The sequence below is a fragment of the Ochotona princeps genome, chromosome 18, assembly GCF_030435755.1.
Source record: "Ochotona princeps isolate mOchPri1 chromosome 18, mOchPri1.hap1, whole genome shotgun sequence".
Taxonomy (NCBI): Eukaryota; Metazoa; Chordata; class Mammalia; order Lagomorpha; family Ochotonidae; genus Ochotona; species Ochotona princeps.
This window is the reverse complement of record NC_080849.1, coordinates 48,234,836-48,255,100: the sequence shown is the minus strand read 5'-3', so window position 1 is coordinate 48,255,100 and position 20,265 is coordinate 48,234,836. Positions and strand designations below refer to the sequence as shown.

At 42.0% G+C, this 20,265-nt stretch overlaps 1 protein-coding gene across 4 annotated transcripts in view; it reads right to left on the bottom strand.

Annotated features, from left to right (window-relative positions):
- The window catches only part of PTPRM (protein tyrosine phosphatase receptor type M), a 787,515-nt gene that overhangs the window by 298,196 nt on the left and 469,054 nt on the right, over nt 1-20,265 (bottom strand). For all 4 annotated transcript variants that reach the window (XM_058676819.1, XM_058676821.1, XM_058676820.1 and 1 more), the window contains exons 9-11: nt 15,696-15,805; nt 5,386-5,587; nt 2,305-2,407 (exon numbers count right to left, since the gene is read on the bottom strand). In XM_058676819.1, coding sequence (XP_058532802.1) covers nt 2,305-2,407; nt 5,386-5,587; nt 15,696-15,805 — 415 coding nt within the window. The remainder of the gene's footprint in view (nt 1-2,304; nt 2,408-5,385; nt 5,588-15,695; nt 15,806-20,265) is intronic.

Below are 20,265 nucleotides of genomic sequence, written 5' to 3'. Positions count from 1 at the left end.
GAGCTTGGGGAACTCCTCTGTCAGGACATAGTCCCTGCAGGTAAGCTCAGTAACCAAGGCTGGGAGCAGCCCAGACCAGGCCAGGTTACAGTAACCACCAGCATATGTGTGAGCCAGGTCTATGGGCAGGCCAGGCTGAGACAGGTCATAATACCCAGTTGCACATCTAAGAACCAGGATGGGGTGTGGGACAGGCTGGGTCAGGTCGCAACACCAGCCAATTCACATTAGGGCCTCGACTAGTGGCTGGCTGGTCTGGCTAGGCTGCAATACCCACCAGCACGAGCTGGAAATGTGGGCAGACTGAGCCAGGCCAGGCTGTAACATCTGCTGGCAAATGCCTAGGTTAGGTGGGCCATGCCAGACTGGGCTGCAGCACCCACCAGCACATGTGGACCTTGCTGGGGGCAGGGGAGGATATAGGCCCAGGAGGGAGATTGTGGGAGGCTTCCCTGCTGGGCCACTGCTCCCACTGGTGAATGTGAGAACTGGGACGGGGGGGGGGGGGGCAACTAGGTCAGGCAGGGCTGCAACACCTGTTGGCCTGTGTGTGAACTAGGTAGGATCTGGGCTAACCTATTGTACCCATTGGTGCATACATAAGCCAGAGTAGGTACAGGTTGGTTTGGCTTTGCTGCAGCATCAGCTGGCAAGTGTTGGGACTTGGGGAAAATCCTGTCAAGCTAGACTGCAGAACCAACTGAAGAGTGCAAGACATGGCACACCAAGTGGGTCCAGTGGGGAGATTGTGCGCTCCTCTCCAATGGGCTACAACTCCCACTCGTGATCATGAGAACCAGGGTTGCCTGGCAGCACCTACTAGCATGAATGTGGGCTGGAAAGTGGGGTTGGTTCAGTTGAGCTAGGCTTCAACGCCCATTGACGTGTACAAGAGTCGAATGTGATATAGGATAGTCTGCATTAGTCTACTGCACAAACTGAAAAGCACAGGAACCAGAGCTGGGGGCAAGCCTAGTGGGCGGGTTACTGGGGGTGACTCTGATTAGGCTGCAGCTACTGCTAGTGAACCTGAGGGCCAAGTATGTAACGGGCAGGGTTGGGTTGGGTTGCAGCATCCACTGGTTTATGTAAAGAATGGGGCTGGAAACAGAACTGACCCAGGAATTACAACTACTAGTGTGTGCATAAGCTGATGTGTGGGACTGACAGACCCGGAACCCCTACTGATAAGCATACATAAGAGTCAGATCTGGGATCACTTCAGATGAGGTTTCTTTGGGGATCCCTCAAACTGAGCCATTGGACTCAGGTCCAACCTCGGGGAAAATCAGACACCATGAGGTTCTTGCAGAACTGGGCCTTCTCAGTGGCTTAGATGAATCAGTGGACAGCACACCCAGGTGCACATGGAGGATATGGCAGTCCATTGGGGCATGCAGAGGACATGTGGTACCACAGTAGAGGAAGGAGGGCAAAACAAATTGGTCAACTGCCCCAGCCAAGTGTTGGCAGCAAATATCTGGGCAAATGGAAAATCTAAGGTGGACTGTGTCAGTCAATGGACCTTGGAAGGATTTTCTCACTTTGGATTGGTGAGATAAACAGCATTTCAGAACCATCGAATTATCAAAACCACTTGAACATAACCCTTGGAGCAGGCATCAGGGATCCTGGGATGACATCGGGTGGCCGTTCTCCATTCCCGGGTACTGAGGCAGTTAAGAGGCTGAGTTGGCTTTTCCCTTGGTGTCCCTCCTCCCCCCCCAGAAACAGGAAGAAGAAAGAAAGAAATATAGAAACATGGGCTCACCCACTTTCTCCTATACCTCGACCCTTCTCACCCTAATGAACTATGAAGCCATCAAGAATAAACTTAAAAACAAGAAAATCCAAATAACAATAATTATATGTCATGTATTCAATTAAGAAGTTAGCCTACTTACCAAAAGTTAAATGACATAAAACTCAGATAAACAAGAAACACACGAAGAATCATTTAAGACTACAGCTCTGGACAAAAATGTCATCTGCTCTTGCGTAAGGAAACTGAAACAAGTAATTACCTTTTAGGGTAAAGCCACCGTTCCCACAAAGGCTTTGTTCCTTCTCCTCAAAAGAACATCCTACTTGCATCAGAATAAAACCGTTTAAACAATACCTGGTTACCTGACATCAAAGCCCTTCCAAGTCCCTCAGTCATTTCTTCTAATTAGAGCTAATAAAGATGTGCATTTATATGCTGACTGAGGTTTGCCACAAATCCCTAGAAAATCCATAGGAGAAATTAACCAAAGAGATTTCGGTTTCTTCTCTCCAGAGCCAGTCCACTCTTGGCTTCCCTACCTGACAGGTGCACCTCTGCTCTGAGCAGGTTTCAGCATGACTGTCACTGTGTTGTCAGTTTGATTCAAAGGTGTCTCCAGTTCATAAGCTGGCATCGAAGGTGCTGGGGAAAAAGGCACAAGACAGAGACTTATTCCTCATTGATCTTCTTGGGTGTATTTCCCACAAACTTTTACAAAAGCATTAAGAACACAGAGCACATACTTTAAATTGCCACTATCAACTGACCACGAATGAGCTTAATGTCTATTTCCTACACAGTGTAATAACTGCTCCAAACAGGATATAATGACCTCTTTGAGTTGAAGCTGGAAGCTAGTAGGAGGGGGGTATGTAATTTGCATTGCATTCTGGCTAGATGGATACAGTCAGTTCGTGAAAATTAATTGAATTGCTTCTCGGTCTTTTGGCTAAGATCAAGTGTGACAATTAATTGAGTGGGACACTTAGAATTTGTGTATTTCACAATGAATACACTATCTTCAATAAATCGTTTACCTTAAAGGCATATTTACATTTTTATAATGACTGTTTAGGCCATAAAGTAGAACCTGACAGCTCTTCATCTTAGTAGAACAGGGAGATTTGAAGAGGACAATAGAGCCAGAGAGACTTGCCAGAATTAATCAGTGATAACTCATGTACTCTTAGGAAAAGCACAATAGAGCACAACAGTGGGAAACATTTGAGAGTGGAAGAAAGACTTGGGCTTGGCTTTTTGTTGTGCTTTGTTTTAAACAGCCTAAGAGCTCGTTCTCACCTGAGCTTCAGCTATTTTGAAAGCTGGGGGAAATGACCTTTTACAGCAATCTGAAGAGATAATATAGCCAGTGAGCAAGGCAAATATAATTTTACTAATGTTGGTTCCCTTCCCAAAGTGAATCTTGTTCACAGGGCCATTTCCTGGCATTCTTATCTATACAGATTGTGATGTCTGATTCTATCTATCTATCTATCTATCTATCTATCTATCTATCTATCTATCTATCAATCTCTTCTGTAACTCTGTTCCCACCACTGAGGAAACATGCCATTAGGTACAGCAGTAGGGGGTGCACTGGGAGGTCACCAACTTTCTGAAACCCAGACGTGGAAGTACCTAACTTAGTAAGAAAAGAAGAAATGGTTTCTTAAACAGTTTACAAAGTTTTCCTGTATACAAAGCAGTTTTCATAAAACAAGTATGGGTTACTTCTTAATTCCATGCACTGAATTTTTTCCATATTAAAAATTAACTCCAATTCCATTAAACATGAACTCTAATTCATCACAAGGAATTACATTTTTGTATACATGGATAGTTCCTTTTCCTTTAGTCCATGAAAACTAGGTGCATGAGCTGCAACTTTTAAAAGTATGCAAATCCAATAATATTCTTAATAAGCCTGCCTAGGCTAACTCACTTTGGGATAAAACTATAGAACTAGATGTGCCAACAATGGTCACAGTTATATTGATAAAATTTTTATCTAATAAAAACAGAAAAAGCAAATCTTTTGTAAGTGAAGACTCCCTTTAAGAGAATAATCTCTGAAATGACGTTTCTAGTCGAGAAAAACTTCAGTGAAGATACAGATTGCCATGCATTTCCGACTTAAGTACTCATGATAAATTCATGCAATAGATAATATCACCTTAATTTATATGTAAACTAAAGTCACTTAACATCGAAGGGAAAGCAAATGCAAAAATCTATGTTATGGTTAGCAGAAAGAAGTTCTGGAGGTCTATTGAAAAATTAGGATAACCACAGATAAAGCCCTTTACAAAATTAGGAGAATCTCAAATGTTTTTACCATAAAGAAGTTAAATGTTTGAAGAAGTAGACATGATACCCTGACAAGTCATCACGTATGTGTATATATATATAGAAGTAATACACAATACCCCAAAAGTATATTTAGAAATAAAATAAAATTAATTTAAAATGAATAATGTTAACTGGAATCCAACTAACCATATCCAATGATTTTTCTCAACCCACATGTACCACCTTCATCGTATTTTAAGCTTGTTGATACCGATTTCTGTTTTCTATGCATTGTTCCCATAGCCTAATGCTTTATGTTGCATGCCAAATATACATCAGGTTTCAAGTCTGTGCTCATAAATTAAACCTTGCACAATGAAAAATTATCCTTTAAACTATATCTGCTTAAAGGCAAAACTTCAAATCTCTTGTCTCAACACCTAGCAGAAAGCTTGCAATACTCCCTTTGTGGATATTCTCATTCTTTATTACCAAACAAAAATTTTCATAAACCTAGGAATAAGGGGGCAATAGAAAAATCAAGCTAGATATTCTCACAGTAATCCTGGGTGGTAAAACATTACCTCCTTCCCACACTTCCGTCCCATCTGTCCCCCAGCAGAACAGTGGAATTCAAGAAGCAAATCCTTCTCTACTTATACTCAAATAAAGGGGAGGAATGAAAAAAAGAAAATGTCCCTAGAGCTTTGCTGTGGTTCAATATCCCAGACCAGAAGTCAACATCACTTCCTCTAGCTAGACATCTTCTACATAGCTGAAAGTTATTAGAAAAAAAAATATCAAATTATGGATGGTGCAACTGAAATACTAAAAGCAAAACAGCCTGCGGTCAGAAGTGCCTGGTGCCATCCTGAATGTCGTCTCTGTTTTCAGGATGGGAAAGTAGCAATGGTCAAAGTCCCGAGGAAGACAGGTCCTTCGGGAAGCAGAACTCACGTGGTGCTGCCTTTCTGCTGATCTCCATTGTTTATGGCTCACTATGGAGGTGTTTACAATACTGCTGCTCTGGAAAGGAGGGCTTGGCCATGAGCAGGAGCTTAGGCTCTCACTCGCCTTCTGCCAAGTCCTGCAAGGCAAGTTATTAATGTGACAGGGAACACTTTTAACACACAGAGTCCCTAGGCTCTCAAGTGACACAGATTTATAGGATCCACTCAACTCCATGTGTCTAAGCTTCAGGAATCCAGAGGTGTTCATTTGAAAAAAAAATATGCTTCATGTATATAAGCTTAGCATCATCCTTGATAACGGAAATGAAAAAAATACAAAAGCACTGCTACCAACAAGTCTTGACCGTGAACTTGCAATACCTGATATTTTGGTGGTGAACTGGTTTGTTGCTGGAGGCCCAAAGCCTTTAGCTGTGCTCGCTCGGATGGTAAATGAGTACGTGGTCCCAGGATACAGTCCGAAAAACAGAAAATGAGTTTCATTTCCCAATTTTGAAACTCTTCCACTTTGATTGGATAAATCTATTTCTGGGTCAAAGGAGCTGACTGCTTTGTAGGTGATCTGCAAAAGAATAAAAAAAGTGATCAAGTACTACAGCAGATGGACCCAGGCTGCATCTTTATCCAGTAAACCCTTGTGATGCGTGCACTGTCAGGCTCTTCATGATAAGTTTCTCCTTCTCCCTAAGACCCTTCAAACCCTGAATCCGCAGGAGGGAAGCAGGTGCTCAGCCAAAACGGCTCTGACTTCCTACTTTGATAGACATGGAAACTTAAAGCCGGTAGAGCAGAACATAAAGGATGAGCTCAGATTTGAGCTTACACCTCCAAGTTGTTTGCTTTCAAAATATCATTTTGTAAGACTACAGTACAGTTGTTTTAGTGTAAATTAGGCAACTAGCTCCAACAGAGAAGGCACCAAGAGGAGGAGGGCCTCAGCTCTACTGTAGGGACCTTGATTTGATTTAGCGCTGAATAGAATATTGCCTACTGGGAGCAACGCACTTCCAAGAGTTTTCCATCAGTGTAAGCAAAGATATCTGCTCTAAAAATGAGTCCCAGCTACACATCTGTGCATCGTGACGCTCTGTGAGCAGAATGCTACCCATTTTGGATGTGTACATGGATTTTCGCACAGAACTCTGTTGTACAACAGTTTCCTATCATGCTAGAAATGTCCCCTGCCCTGTTCAACAGGGAGAGCAGCAGCCACACTTGGCGACCCACCACAGCACTTGAGGCTGAGGTGCTGTAAAGTTTCTCCTTGTTGATTTCCGCTAACCTGCCTTTAAAAGTAAATTGCCATACATGAGCCAGCAGCTGCCTTCTCTGGCAGTGGTTTTTAAAGTTTTCACTCTGACTGCTATGCAACATATCCAAAACCTGTCAGATGAGTCCAGCATGTTTGAAAATAAATTTAACATAGGTGCCTTTAAATTTTGCCCTTTTGCATGATTTTTCAAAGAATTTCACTAAGAGTAGTTCATCAGCTATTCAAGAACATGCACTTCAGTGGTGATTACTAACTTCTACTGGTGGTAATGACATAATTTTTAAATGGGGCATATTCCAAAGTTTTAAATTGCAAAACTGAGCCTATTTCTCACTTGTAAGTAGGTAAACCGACTTATAATTTATGTGCATGAACACTAACACTGTTATTATACGACGTGATAATTGGCATTCTTTCTTCTTATATTTACACCGTGTCATTATAATTAAGAAGACCTCTCTGAAAGAGTATTTAGAACAAATCAGCTGAGCTTTGGCAGAAGAACGTTTGCTGTATAGGTTAATCACTGAAATGCGTGGCGCTACCGCAATGTGGGCGTCAGGCATAGCACCACTGTTAACCCCTAACCGACTTCCCTTATCACGCGCAGCGCGGGAAGAACAGACAAGAACACGGCAGCTGCCCGACAGCCAGGCAGCCGCTGAGCTTGGGGAAGGGCCTGGGCTTACCTGCCTCTCCGTGCTGACACTCACAGAGAAAGAGATGGTTACAGGTGACAGGCTACACTGAGCCAGCCCACAGTTTTCCTATTCATTCCTACACACACTCAGAACCTACTTCCTGAGTGCCTCCGATGTGCCACGCACTGCATTCTGCACTGGGGTCTCATGGGGTCTTTTAGATCCTGCACACAGCATGTGTCTGGTAGGAAAACAGGGAAGCAATACATCGACTAGGACAGCACATAGTTAAAACAAAGACCATCACTGTGCCCTAGAGTAAGGCGTCTTCTTGCTGACTGTATTCCCCAACTACAAATTTTAATGGAACATACAGACACAGGGGACAAATTCCCTAGCCATGTGTTTCCAATTCACCTTCACCTGCTTGTCCAAACATATTTCAGAATATGCATGCAGCTTTGTGACATCACACTGCCGCTACTCTGTGCAGTTAGACTGTCCCACAAACAATTTTGATGCTTTTCCAAAACTGTTCTTACTCACAGACTTTCCTCCACTGTGGCTATCTCTATTCCAGTCACTCCTTCCATCTGAACTACAAATGGAACATGCTTTGCAAGCACTGCTGTCAACAGGTAGAATTCTACCTCAGGGAGTTAAGAACCTGGACTAGATAAACGAACTGAAGAGACCTACAATACGGAAATAAATAATGCCAAAACACTATGTCCGATGGCAGAAACAAGCGGTGCACAAAGGACTGCTGTGGGGCACAGAGGGACATACGCAGGCCATGCAGGACAGTCCGTGAGAGATGTGCTAGGGGTTGCATGTAGCTGAGGAGAGCTGGACTCCGGGGAGGAGCTGGATGCACCAGGAGTTGGGAGAGCAGCAGAACTGGGGAGTGTACAACAGGGCAGAGTTAGAGACCAGGAAGAAGGTCTGTTGTACTGGGGCTGGACAATTGTCAGCAGCTATCCTATGCTGCACCCGGCACCCCAAACGAAGAAATTTGAAACACATAACACAAAGTCATGGGGACTTTTTGGTTATGCACATAAAATGATCTGACTTCCCCAAAGGCAAGAGAGGTGACTGAACAAGAAGCAGGTGTTGCAGCATTATCAACATGCCACTGCACAGTGCACATGAGGAAACGGGGTGCCTGGGGCTACAGCACACAAGGAAAAGAAATGGCAGATTTTAGAGAGACAAAAAGGACAGAACCTGCAGAGACACTGGACATGCATGGCAGGGGAAAGAACCCAGGATAAGTTCTGTGACCAGGGCTTGAGCAAAAGGCAGTCCCACTCATCAAGGGGGATGGAATGAAGGAAGATCAATTTACAGCCGGATGCGGACACACCAAGTTTTAAATGCAACTGATATTAAAGTGGACATATTTAAGGGCCATCTGAACAGATAGTGGAAGACAGAATTAAAACATAAGTCCATTTAGTACACAAGGTTTTGAAATCCACAGGATGCATTTTTCTATCACCGTTTTGAAAACTCCTTGGATTGCAAGGCTTTTGCTTAAGTAAACCTATCTGTTCGCTTTATTTTTACACAAGCATTTTGAAGAACCTTCGATGTACAACATAAAGCTGGGATGCAAGAAAGGAATGGGTAAAAAATGGAGACTTGAGGGTGCTCAGTACCCATTTGACATGGTCTAAAATGAATGAGATTATCATTGAAAAGAGACTTAAAGAAAAGAAAGCCCGCAGTACCACCCCCAATGAAAACTGGCATTTACTTATTTCATATTTTATGTAAGAGGCATGAAGAGACACCGAGAAACAGAGAGGAAAGTGGGGGCGCAGACACTCTATTCAATAATTCACTCTCTAAATGCCCACAATACCTGGATGGAAGATGGGTATTGAGAACTTTACTTACTCAATCCACCGTTGCCTCCCAGAGTATGTGTTAGCAACAAGTTGGAGTCCAGAACCAAAGTTAGGGGTCAGAGCTAGGTAATAGGATGTGAACTACGGGCATCTGAAGCAGTGAACTAAATGCCTACTCTGAACACTGATATTTGATGTAGAATAGAGGTACATCAGCCAACCAGGTGCCAGGAGACCAGGAAGAAGAGCAAAAAAAAAAAAAAAAAAAAAGAGAGAGAGAGAGAGAGAGAGAGAGAGCTGTCACAGACACTGAGGCTTACATGTGTCTTCTGGGATGCTGTCTAGATTAAGATGGGGCTGGAAGGTTGTTTGTATCTGTCTAAGACTCAAGCCAGAATTCCAGTTTTGTTTACCTATAAAACCATCTTTCCAAATCTGCCCTAACAATCCTTAGCATTCTCTGACTGCCCAGAGCTGTGACTGTGTTTATACGATTTATAAGGCAATGAACCAGCGAGTACAGCACAAACCCTTGATTCATTTTCAATCATGATTTCAATATGCCAGAGGAATTGGAACATTTCATGTAATTACATCTTATTTCTGAGGAGTGACTGATGGCTGCTTCTTCTTTCTGATCCCACTGTGCTCTGTAAATATTTGGCACTTGGTATATATTTCCCTAAGAGACTCCTGGGGAGAGCAGGTGCCTGCACATGCTGTAAACACTTACGCGGCGGCACGTGAGACCTGTGCTCCACTGACAGACTGTAGTGAGGCTCAACCACAGAATGTGCCATTTCCCTGGGGCTGAGGAGCTGGTGTCTGTGTAGGTGCAGGATTCACTGAACTGGGGCTTTAGAAACTTTCAGGCACAATCCTTGAATAAGAAACTAAAAATTGTGGAACCTTTCTCCTTTCTCCCTAAAATAATGCAATATAGGGGTTGGAGTCATGTTGAAGCAGGTTAAGCTATTGCTCGTGATAGGGGTACTCTATATCAGAGTGTTGGCTCCACTTTTAATCCAGTTTACTTTATCTGAGAAGGGAATGGATGGCAGCCCAAGTACCTGGGCTCCTGCCACCCATGTAGGAGATCTGAATAGAGCCTCTGACTTCTCCCTTGTGGCAGCCATCTGTGGGAGTGAATCAACACATGGAAGATCTCTCTCACTCTCTACTAAATAATAAATCCACTCTCTATTAAATACTAAATCTTTCAAAAATGTACATATACACTAATTGATGTACTCCTAAAAATTGTAAATCTCCTTCCCCATCCCCACAAATCTCCTGTGCATATACAAGGAGAAGTCAAAAAGTTCATGTAAAAAATAAGCAGTGCAATAGGTGAAGCCACTTCTTTGTCACCACCCTGCTCCAGAGCTTTGGTTTCCATGCTAGCTGCTGTGCGCCTGACGCAGCTGCCCACTGACATACCTGGGAAAGCAATGGAAGATGGCCAAGAATGAGGACCCTGGCAACCTTCAGGGATATTCAGACGGAGTCCCAGGCTCCTGGCTTCCATGTGACCCAGCTCTGCTCACTGTCGCCACTGAGGGAGTAAACCAGCAGGTAGAATCTGTCTATTTCTGCATCTCCCTCTCTTTCCCTGTCATTCTGTTGTTCATATAAATAAAATACAAATAATTACTTTGACTTTATTTTACTTTATATTTAATGAAGTGAATTAGATTCTGGTTGAAAAACTTTTTTAAATCCATGTCTAGTTTCCTCCTAATTTGCATTTTCAAGAAGATATTAAGGTCCTTCATAGGCATGGATTTAAGGGCTTTTTGTACCAAAATAAACAATTTTCAAAATTTCCTATTCTATGGGTTTTCTGAAGTTCCCGTGTATATATACCAAAGATTAGGTAGTTCCTGCATCCCTTCCCCATCCCCAAATCTTGCCACCAGGACTTTGGGAACCAGGAATGAGGAACACTCCTGGGGAGTGAGGACAAGTTGTTTGCGTGTTTTCCCTGCTTGCCACTGAGGGCACAGTCAGTGAACACCTGACAGCAGAGGAACAGTGGTCAAGATACCAGGGAACATTTCCATGCTCAAGTCCAGACAAGAAGCATTCTTTGGACATTTATTGTTTTCACTAGACACTGCAACAAGTATTTATTCAATGCCTATTGATAGGAAGTGGAAAAAGCGGCAACAAACTCCCAGAAGATAAGTTTGGGGAAGCTCTCACACTTGGAATGGAAGAAATTTTAATGATACCTTTAAAGTGTCACACAAACAACATTTGTGTGTATTTTGGGAGGAGGGGTAAGTTTGGTAAATAAGAACTAAACTGTTGATTGAATAGATGGTTTCTGATTTACTGGTTAGTACCTGTAATCTTTCCACATTTTCTTCCCCTTCTATGCTTAAAGTCTCAAGGTCTAATCTGACAGTTTCAAAGAAAATCAAATAGAATAACATCCAATCTTGGACTTCCATAAGCATCAAATTCTCAAGGGCATGAGTTGACGGTACTTCCAGCCACTGCAAACAAAGGCCTCTCACTTAAGTCTCAGCAATGCACACTAAGCACAGGGTGGGAGGGATAATTAAATCCAATTTCAGAGAAGAAAAGACCTAGGATGCTTACAGGAAAAGTTTTGAAAAATGAGATACATCAACAAAAGCACTCCCTGGGTTGGGATTGGTGGGGAGAGTTAAGAGGTTATCATAGGCAGAAATCAAAGCATCAGCCAAGCAGCGTGGTGTGGGAACTCCATGAGATTCCAAGTGATGAAACTGTAAGTAAAAGTTGGGATCAAATCACAGAAGGCCTTGAGTACTGAAACCAAACTTGTGTTTTTAAAGCTTCTATCTTTTAAAAAATTTCCATCTCTTGTTTATTTATCTTCATGTGCTGTTTCACTCACTTCCTAAATAAGTGCAATGACCAGGGTTACGCCACCCAAAGCCAGGAGCCAGAAGCTTCGTCCACGTCTCCCAAGTGGCTAGCAGAGGCCTAGGGATTTGCACCATCTTCTTCTGCTTTTGCAGGGGTATTATCAAGGAGCTGGATTGGAAGTGGAGCAGCCAGGACTTGAACTGATGCCATCTGGGAGGCAGGCAATGCAGGTCTTGATTTACCCATTGCAAAACAGGCTCAAAACCAAACTTCTTAACATGGGCCTCAATTCTCATGTTTCCATATTAGTAATCTCCACTGATAGTGATTAACAGAGCCCAATTGCCTAGGCTTGAATTCTTCCAATATCTTCGACTCTAGATTTATCAATAATACCTCAGTTAATTCCAGAATATTGTACTTTACTACATATCGAAACCAAACTGCACTTTATACACCACTCACACGTTCAGTGCCTGAGTTTGGTTCTTATTTAATTGAATTCTTTCTAGAGTTAGCTGCTGATAAGACTTGTAGCATAGGACAAACATTTTCTCTGCCCATGTCTTCCTCCAACACCTTACACATTAAGTATTTTCAAAAAACAAACATTGATGTGTTATTCTCAATCTCATGACCAGGACTCTAGAATTTACTCACTAGGCTATCAAGAGACATACAAAGTTAGGGAGCTACAATGAAAACACTTGAACAGAGATCTTTGCACACAGGGTGGATGTTACTGACTGACAGACCTCAAGAAATGGGTTTCAGATTCAATGTTTTAAATTTTAAACACTAAATTGCCTCTAAAACAGGTTGTAAAGTTTAAGTTTCCATCAACAATCTGTGCATGAAAAATTTTTCCATGTCACTAGAGAACACTTCGTAAGACAGAAATTTAAACTTTCTATAGCATTTTGTTTCAATTCTCAATCATTAGTAAGGTTGGCCATTGCCTTGCCATTTGAGAGTTGGACTTTTTCTATACATTGTGCCTGCCCTTACCTTTTATCCATATTTTTTGAAAGAGTGGTTTTGTTTCTTTATTATCAATGATAATAAGTCACTATATATTGCAGCCACCAACCTGTTGGTTGCTATGATTTGACTTCTCAAATGATATGAAATGATTTCTGCAAGTTTTTCACTTGCATTTAGACTATCTTCATGGATTTATTAATCATTCAGGAACTTAAAATATCATAAACTTGGATCTACCCATCTTTTAAAAAAATTAACTCCTGGGATTCAAGCTTAGAAAAACACATTACGAAAAAGTTTCTATATTCTAGTATTGCTATTAACTTTTCTATTCAGTTCATAAATTTCCTTGATATCTATTCTTACATGATGTGAAGTTGGGGTCTCATGTGGCATATTATTCTTATCATAAACTGCTAGGCCTGTAACATATACTAAGTCACATATATCTTTATTCATAAATGAACTTGAACTAGACTTTCCTGAAATCTTGGCAGGACATGTATCTAATTATTAGTAATGGCAGTTACTTCTGAAAAAACAAGTTGAGAAGCAAGCATATTTTATCTTGAAATCTGAAAATAGTCTTTAAGAGAGTAGCATTGATAGTTATTGAAGAAGGGTGGGATAATCAGAGCCAACTCTTAGGTAGCTTTCATGAAATTAAGATCTGGAATGGGGAGTGAGCTTTGAGGAGGGTGGGAGTCAGGAAAGGGACAAGGAGAAAAGGAAGGAGAGACTAAATTGGGGAAAGATGATAAAGACAGTGAGTAGAGTGGGAACGAATAAAATCAGAAGGCTGCGATGCTATGGATGCTGATTTTGCTCTCAGAGAGGTGCCACATCAGTGTGGTACATGATCAGTGCACGAGTGTACCTTCCACAAGAGGAAGAGTCAACTAGCAAATCAACCAAACCTACAGTGTACTCGTCTGCAACATCTACACTCCCAATCTGCTTCTTTGTGACTCCTTCAGAAATTATCCAAGTGTGTCACCTTCTTTAAAGTAACACCTGTGTTACCTTTTCAACCATGATAACTCACCTTCCAGATTTTACCTATATTCAAAAATGACTGACACAATATGATGTGGGGACACCTGTGTGTCGGTTACTCAAGAAAGATGGTAATACTTTGGAGGGGTGACTGAGTTTGGGTCCACAGCAGACATCAGCTCCACTAGGAAGCTGTATCAAGATGCACTCCGGCCCAGGCTGCATGACTCAGAGCACAGAGGCAGACGCAGCCCTCCCCAAGAACTGCCTTCCTTCCTAGTTCCAGAAAACAGGAGGCACAGTAGAAAGATCTGGTGACCAGAAAACAAATAGCTAATCACTTGAGCCTGATTCACACATTTGCCATTTCTCCTTTAGTACTTAGAAAAATGAACCAACCTGTTCTACTTACAAATATCTGATTTTTAAGACCCTGATTTATGACACATTCAGGCATCCCCCATTGTACTAGCATTTAGATCAGTGTTCAACTGGGAGATCCTGGCTGTTGAGTCAGAGAGATAAATGGGTTCTTTCTTTGAATTATTATTCCTGTTGATTTCACTGGAGAAGTTACTTATCACACAAGGATGTATGTCTACAGGGGTTAGAAAGAACGTGACTACTATTTTCTGTCTATAGAGCAACACATGGTTTTTAGGATGGGTGGACTTAGTACTTAACATGCAGAGCTGATTCCAAAGATGCTATCCTTTGTAGGAACAACAGCAAAAGAAAAAAAAAAAAAAAATAGGGCTCAGCAGCGTGGCCTAGTGGCTAAGGTCCTCGCCTTGATCCCATATGGCTGCTGGTTCTAATCCCGGCAGCTCCACTTCCTCTCTATCTCTCCCCCTTTCAGTATATCTGACTTTGTAATAAAAATAAGATAAATCTTTAAAAAAAAATAAATAAAACTCTGCTAGTCTTAGGTAAGAATCCCCCAAACTGACACCTAAAACAGATCACAGGGCCGAAAATCTTGAAAAAAAATTTCATCACCGAGGGAATCAACAGCAACTTATTTGACTCGATTGTAAAACTCTGTTCCTTAAAAGCTGGGCCATGAATTATCATAAAACTCAAACTGCTTCAATGAAGCAGCCAATGAGCAGCATCAATAAAATCATGAAAACCGACTTTTTCCTTTTTATTTTTCTTCACTTAGATTTCAGTTACTAGTATTATTATTATGCATTTCAATACCAAATTTCAAAAGGCATAAGGAAACATGAATGTGAGGCTAGTCGGGTCACAGGAGAGGCTCGCCAGTGATGCCTGGCTGACAGCTATTCTGCCCAGGCTTTTGTCAGTAGTTGTGAAAGATATTCAAGCAGAGGTTTCCATATGAGGATCTGCCACAATTTTTAGCAACTGTACAACATATAATTTTGTTAAATTTGCATTCAAATAAGTGCTAGCCTTAAAAAAAAAGCACCTGTTCCTGTGACAATAGGCATAGTGAAATGATGCTTACACAAATGTGATGATGAATGTCACTCAGTTACTGCTGTTGTTTTTTTCCTTGAGCAATTCATCAAATTCTTCTCTGATGTCTATCACCCAACCATTTAACAAGCCTCAGTAGACAAAACCGCGCCAGAGAAGTCTAAAGGCTGCTTTGCTAATACTCAGAAACCAAAAGGCATTATTGTGTTGGTACTCTGAAGAAAATTTTTATTGATGCTAATTGGATAATCAGCATTCTTCTACAATTCAGTAGTGAAATATTTCATAGCTAAGCAAGAACAGGATTCTTTAGTTACCTCCTAATCAACATATATTTCAAAATGCTTATTCTTTTAAATGAATGTGATTTTTAAAATACTATGCTGTGTCTCAACATATAATAATACAATCTAGAAACTGCCCACTCAGTATAAATACACATCCTCAAATTACCCATCTTCAGAAACTCATTTTTAAGGTGTTTTTTTTTTTTGCAACCGTACAATAGCCATTAAACTGCAGATTAGTCTGAAAAATGTATTATGCAATCACACTAGATAGCTTATCGCAATAAATTATAATACAAATTAAATTACTAACAAATGTATACACTACCTCATATAATGTGATTACACCATATGTTTGGGTGGGTTCTCTCCACTGAAGAAATATCTTCTCTTCAAAGGTACTTCCTTGGATGGATTCAGTGGGAACTGCACCTGGGACTGAAGGAAGGTGGAGAAAGGTCATTGCGTAAGAAACAGTTTCCTTCCCCCTCCAAAACAAGATAAATTTTCCTAGACTTAAGCTACCATTTATTTAAATGTAAGAGCTTCACAATGTACAAACACAAATTTCTTTTAAAAATATGAAGTCTTAAACCCATTTTAGTCATGCTGTCCTGATAATGAAAAAAAATCACCTCTCCTTTGGAGTCTGAATTAATTAGAGCTCAGCAATGATCTTTTAAAAGGAGTTTTTCATTCTTTCAAAAGCAATAATTGGTGTTTATATCAACATGGATGCAATTATAACTACTTCTGAGTAACAAATGCATGGTAAGTAACATATATGAACCGTTACAGTAACACGTCTATTAAGAAAACACACAAAGCAGAGGTTGATGTAGATTAATTTAAAAATGTAGTTTATAAAATTATTTGTTAATAATGCTGGAGACTCAGAAATATTTATTGTCATTTTTTCAGAGACCAAAATATGTAACACCTTGGAAACTTGTAAGAAAATGTTATCAATTTAAGGGAAAATGGAGATCTTTTTGCCAACTTTCTATAAAATAACAGTATCATTTCAAAATATGATTTATTTCTATCACAAATTTAAATTTAAAATTATAATTCTAATTTTAAATTCACTTCAGCAGCTTTTGTAATATGTATAATTATTTTTATGTCAATAACTACTACGGTAGCTTATAAATAAGCTTTACAAATAAATCAGAATAACTATATTGTTTATAAATATATATGAGGCTGTGTGAACAAATTGTTTGGTAATGCAGTGAATGATCGAAAATGGTTTGCAGACAGCTCAAATGTCCTGATTTTAAAACTTTTGACAAAGTTGGGCCCGGTGGCGTGGCCTAGCGGCTAAAGTCCTCGCCTTGAAAGCCCCGGGATCCCATATGGGCACCGGTTCTAATCCCGGCAGCCCCACTTCCCATCCAGCTCCCTGCTTGTGGCCTGGGAAAGCAGGCGAGGATGGCCCAAAGCTTTGGGACCCTGCACCCACGTGGGAGACCCGGAGGAGGTTCCTGGTTCCCGGCATCGGATCGGCGCAGCATCGACCCGTTGCGGCTCACTTGGGGAGTGAATCATCGGACGGAAGATCTTCCTCTCTGTCTCTCCTCCTCTGTATATCTGACTTTGTAATAAAATGAATAAATCTTTAAAAAAAAAAAAAACTTCTGACAAAGTTACAGTCATCAGGAGTGTTGCCATGAGGGTAGCCATATAGATCAAGGATTAGAACCAGGAATCCCTTTATAATTATAACTTTAAACCTGTATATTTGCAAACAATAGCTTTTCAATAACAGTGCTAGTAAAATTCAATGAAAAAAACATCCTTTCTAAAAAATATGAAATAAAAAATAGACCAAAGACCTACATATAACACCATAAAATTCTTACATGTATGTAAATACTCATGATCTTTAAATATTCAGAATGGCTAGAAAACAGAAATAATCCACATTTTCATAAGTTCTTTTTGTTTTTAAGGAGGTTGTAGAAGTGTTTTAGGCTACAGGAGGTTAAAATGTTCCTTTCAATGATTGGCAAGATTGCCTAGGATACAGGTTGGGAAGACTGCCTATGATTCCCAAAGGACCCATCAGTAGTATTCACTTTCAACTGATGGGCTGCTTATAGGTAGACATGGGACACTGCCAAAGCACCGCTCAGCAAGAAAACATACCACACACACACACTACTCAGATAGGAGGCCTGGCTTATGACACATGACTCTCCAATAATTTAACCACAATTTGAGCAAAATACTTGCAATTCTTTGGGCTTAGCTGACCCTTCTCTAAAATAAGAAAGTTGGGTTAATTTGCTTTCTGGAGCCCAAATGCTAAATAGCACAAAAATGTGAAAATAATTGTTGGTCCTAGCTTGCAGAAATCCACATGAGACTACATTTAAGCAAAGAAAAACAAAGTACTGAAGAAGTAATGACACAGGCCCAGCACAATAACCTAGTGGCTAAAGTTTTTGCCTTGCATGTGCCGGGATCCCATGTGGGCGCTGGTTCTAATCCAGGCAGCCCCGTTTGCCATTAAGCTACCCGTTTGTGTCTGGGAAGGTAGTCAAGGATGGCCCAAGGCCTTGGGACTCTGCACCTGCATGGGAGTCCCGGAAGAAGCTCCCGGCTCCTGGCTTCAGATTAGCTCAGCTCTGGCCATTGTGGCCGCTTAGGGACTGAATCAACAGACAGATCCCCTTCTCTCTTTCCTCTTCTCTGAGTATCCGACTTTCCAAGGGAAAAAAATAGTAATGACACAAGTGAATCCCAAAGAAAGTTGAATTCCAGGCTTTGATATCAAAACATTCATGCTCTTTGGAAGTTGAAATGAAACAGGTCATGGCTCAATAAGCTCTGTGAAGTCTCTTCCTGTTGACTGTGAAATGGCGTATCATGTTGTTGTCATATTTCATCACATGAGGCCTGGCTCTGCCATTCTGTCACACAATTTCTTACTATAAAATATTTAATCATATAGGTGCAGTTGCAAAAAAAATTGAAAACCAAGGAAACAACAAACCTCTGCATTCAATTCGTGTAAGAAGAAGTAAAATGAAATCATATTTACAAAATAAACATTAAAATATAATGGAGGAGACCTCATAATTGAAATCATTCTGTAGATGATGGGAAAACTTTCGTGAGGTTGTATAAGGTCATTATTAAGGTCAGGGACAGACACATTTTTTAAAAAAGTACCAGAAGCTGGTTCAAACCTTGGGGTTGGGGGCAAAGGCAGCTCCCTACACTGTGGCGGCTGTGGGGGGTGCCCCTGCCAGGACAGACTCAAAGCTGGGGACTTAGGCAAAAGCCACTGCCGAAAGGCAGGGCCCGAGTCCTTGGCTTTTGGGCGGCGAACTCTTGGGTTTTTAGGATATGTAATTGCTGCACAGGGACACCCAAGAATAAGGCCAGTTTTAGTGTAAATGAGAGACGAATTCTGGGTGATTCCCAGCAACAGGGTCATGAAACTTTCGGGCAAGTGTGGGGACTGAGACCTGATGGTTTGGAGGGGTGTCCCTAAGATCTATTTGGGCCAGACTGATTCACCAGCCCAAATAGCAATCCTGAGATGGGCTGTTAGCATAGAGCATCACTGACTGCCACACAACAGTCCACACTAAAGCTAGGGATGAGGGCCTGTGTTCTGGTCTGAATATGGTTGCAATCTCCCTTGGCACAAGTGTGAACTGGAGCTGAGCGCACCAAGCCAGGCTAGATGTCAGCACCATCTGGGTAGTTGTAGGACAGACTAGGCTGGGTCTCTGTTCCTACTGAGCCATGTGTGAGCAGTGTCTGGGTATGGATAAGCCTTGGCTGGGCTGAAACATCCAACAACAAGAACTGGAATGGATTGAAGGCCAGCAATGAGGGCTGATCCATGGAACCACCAGTATGCACAAGATCTGGCATAGGGAGAGGTTCTGATGGAGGAGCTTGGGAAACTCCTCTGTTGGGACACAGTCCCTACAGGTAAGCGCAAAAACCACGATATGGAGCAACCCAGACCAGGCCAGAGGAAGATACCCACTGGCATACATTTGGCATAGGTAGGGGGCAGACCAGGTTGAACCCGTTCACATCACCCGTTGGTGAAGCCAAGCACCAGAATAGAGTGTGGGTCGGGCTGGGTTCGGTCACAACACAAACCAGCGCACATTACAGAATGCCAAGTTGGGGTGAGCCATACCAGATGTGGTTGCAGTGCCAGAACAGCACACGTGAGAACCAGGTGGGGAGGGGCAGAGCTGGCAGGGGGAATGTGGACTCCCCTGCTGGACAATCACTCACACTGGAAAGCGTGAATTGGGATGAGGGCAGACCAGACCAGGCAGGGCTACAACACCTGTGGGCCTCAGGTGAGCTAGATCAGTGAAGGGCCAGGTTGGGCTGACTGTTCCGACTGGTGCAAGCAAAAATTAGAGTGGATAAGGGTTGGTTGGGCTTTGCCACAGCATCAGCTGGCACAGGCTGGCACTGGGAGCTTAATCTGTCAAATTGAACTCCAGAACCACCTGGAGAGAGCACAATCTGGAAGTTGGAGTGACCTAGTAGGGAGATAATGGGCACCTCCCTCATGGGTTAACACTTTCACTGGAGAACATGAAAACCAGGACAGGGGCAGGGGTGGCTAGACAGAAAGTCACTCTCCAGTATGTGTGTGGGCTGGATAATAGGGCAGGTTGGGTTGAACTATGCTTCAATGCCTATTGACATGTACGAGAGCTAAATGGGATGTGGGAGAGACTGAATAAGTCTCCAGTACATACTGGCAAGCATGGGAACCAGGGTAGGGGGCAGGCCTGATGGGGGTAATGGGGAGTCGCCCCAACTAGGCTGCAGCACCCACTGGTTTGCGTGAGGGTTGAGTATGAAGTGGACAGGATCGGGCTGGACTACAACACCCATTGGTTCGC